This window comes from Tupaia chinensis, unplaced genomic scaffold (assembly GCF_000334495.1).
Source record: "Tupaia chinensis unplaced genomic scaffold, TupChi_1.0 Scaffold000511_1, whole genome shotgun sequence".
Taxonomy (NCBI): Eukaryota; Metazoa; Chordata; class Mammalia; order Scandentia; family Tupaiidae; genus Tupaia; species Tupaia belangeri.
Genome location: NW_006160024.1, coordinates 259,597 through 262,229, shown reverse-complemented (window position 1 = coordinate 262,229; position 2,633 = coordinate 259,597). Strand labels below are relative to the sequence as shown.

The window sequence follows — 2,633 nt, the reverse complement described above, 5'->3', positions numbered from 1 at the left end:
AGGGTGGGAAGGGACAGAGGGTCCTTCAGAAAGAGGGGTGGAAATAATTCTAGGAACTAGAAATGGAAAATTTTTTATAATGTGCATGATCGAGTCACTGCAGTGTGTACTGGATGGGAGATCGGATTTTGTGTGCTGTGATGATGCATAGGGAAGGAATGTAAATTGAGTTACAAAAAAAAAAGTTTCAGGAAAAAAAAATTATTCAATGACTGCAGTAGGATATGTAGCCCCAGCTAGGTGCTACTTTATAGGATGCGTAAAGTTAGACTTGTGTTCATGGAAATGTGTGTGTCACCTGTGTTTGCTATGAGGGTATTTGGATTGATTAGGGTCTTGGCTGATTCAATAAAATGTGGGGGGAAAACAGTATAGAAAGCTAACATAGATACCGGAGACAGTGTGGGAGGAGAGTGGGAGATGGCACAGGGTAAGAGATAGGGAATCAAGGATGGGGGAGAAAAAAGCAAAACATACAGAAAACAAGAAATGGAAGATCATTTGCTGACAATAACATGTTTGTTGATGTGCTTGATTGAGACAACATTCAGTGTACTCTGGATGGAAAATCTCATTTTGTATGCTGTAATGATGTACAGTGAATGAATGCAAATAAATAAATTGAAATTTAAAAAAAGTTATTTCCTCAGGTGATACGGTATTTAATAATGTGCTCTTTTAAACTGTCTCCATTTGTCATAGGTTGATAGTTTGCTTTCGGAGAGCCAATTGAAAGGTGCTCTAGAACCCAGTAAAAGACGAGATATTTACCAAAGGTAAAGTATAGTAAATTACATAAGCTTTCCAGGAACTGTGCTTATGTGTCAATGAATAGTATTTAAGGGCCTGAAATTGAGGCTGGCCTTTTTGCTTTTCTTTCTTTCCTTGGTTTCTTTCATTTTCCTTTTCTTAATACAGTTTCTAAAATGGCAAAATATTGGGTTGTCAGGAAAGTCATGATACATTTTTGTATAGAAAAACATGTCATGACTTTCCATATTCCATAATAATGAGATATAATATTGAGGTCACTAATGAAATTTCCCAAAATGTATTTTAAAATGTTTCTCACAGTTGTTTATATCTATGAGGTTTAAATACAGGAATGATACAATTAAATAAATAATTATAAATGTTAAAAAGAAAAAGGCATCTTATATTTTCCACTAGATGCGCAGAACATTGTGCCCTATAACTATCGGTAAGTTTTTTCTTGGTTAATTTTTACAGTGATAACTACTTATTAACCCTGCTGAGAAAATTAAGATTCACAGTGGAAGTTAAAAGTTGAACATTACTTTGCCATAAGACACTAAAACAGGAAAACGAAAGTGTTTAATAAGGCAGTAAAGAATGGAGAATTAAATCAATCAAGGGAAAGCACTTAACTGCAGTGTGCATGGAGGTGTGGTCTTTGGCCTGTTGGAATCAGGTGGAAGAATTACATAGCGATGTAAGTTGGATCTATTCAATAGACGAAAGCAACCTAAACCTGGTGGTTGTAGACTTCTTACTGTTGGGCACCAACTAGAAAAACTGTTCATGTATGATCAGCAGTTGGCGTAATGGCTATGTCGCTGAACTCCACCGTGGTTCGAGTTCCAGACCCGGTGGCTTAAACTCATGCTGAGTGCGTGTGCTCGCGTGTGTGTGCGCGCACGCGTGCATGTGCCCAAGATCATAAGAGGAGAATGAAGGGGAAGGGATTGCTGCATGGCCATCCCCCCAGGGGGTGAGTTCTCGCTTTCTGTCTTTCTGTCTCTCTCTGGCAAGTACATGTGCCCTATAGCAAAAACCTCTCCAAAAAAAAAAAAAAAAGGAAAAGAAAACCTGCCCAGTGTGGATATTGGTGGCTTAGGCAGAATGACTGTAGGCCCTTGGTCTGTGTAGCCCAGATCCTGTAACCTGGTCAGAAATGTCCGTCTCTGAGCAATTTGTCCTCCTTGGGGTGGTGACTTTAACTCCTTTGAGAGTGTTCTCTAGGTGGGTAGGTGTTTTTTGTTTTGGTTTTATTTTTTAAAAGTAATTTCTGGGAGAGCTTTAAATTAAATAGACATGAGGAACTGAATTAAACTAGCAATATTTTTATATTATGTTTAGAACATCATTCAGATAATGTATGTATTTGGGATACTTAAAGAGTTTCTAACATTCAGAAGAACATAAAATTCATTCTGTTAGTTTAAATGATTCATTAGAATTGTTTGAAAAGTTTTATTGAGTCAGTCATTCAAAGTACTTAAAAGCAAAATAAAATAAATTTCAAAATGTAATGGAGTTTAATATACAAGAATTGGAAGGATTGATTGTTGAAGGAATTTATTTCAAGTTGAATTAATCAACAATAATGAAATAAAAAGTGAAGGCAATTGATTGTCCTTGCATTAACAGAAAATTATTTAAATTTTTTTACCTGGCAATTTCAAGAAAAGCAGTTTTAACTTTAATAAATCAAAGAAATGCTGGGACCAGCAGTTACCGTAATGGCTATGTCGCTGGACTCCCATGTAGTCGATCGCAGTTCGAGTCCCGGACCCAGTCGCTTAAACTCACACCGGGCGCGTGTGCGTGTGTGCCCAAGATCCCAAGAGGAGAATGGAGAAGAAGGGATTTTGGTGTGGCCATCCCCCCCC

General features: G+C 37.4%; 1 protein-coding gene across 2 annotated transcripts in view; it reads left to right on the top strand.

Annotated features, from left to right (window-relative positions):
- NPHP1 (nephrocystin 1) overlaps window positions 1-2,633 on the top strand; it is a 91,560-nt gene that overhangs the window by 6,437 nt on the left and 82,490 nt on the right. For both annotated transcript variants that reach the window (XM_006156628.3, XM_006156627.3), the window contains exon 2: window positions 703-776. In XM_006156628.3, coding sequence (XP_006156690.1) covers window positions 703-776 — 74 coding nt within the window. The remainder of the gene's footprint in view (window positions 1-702; window positions 777-2,633) is intronic.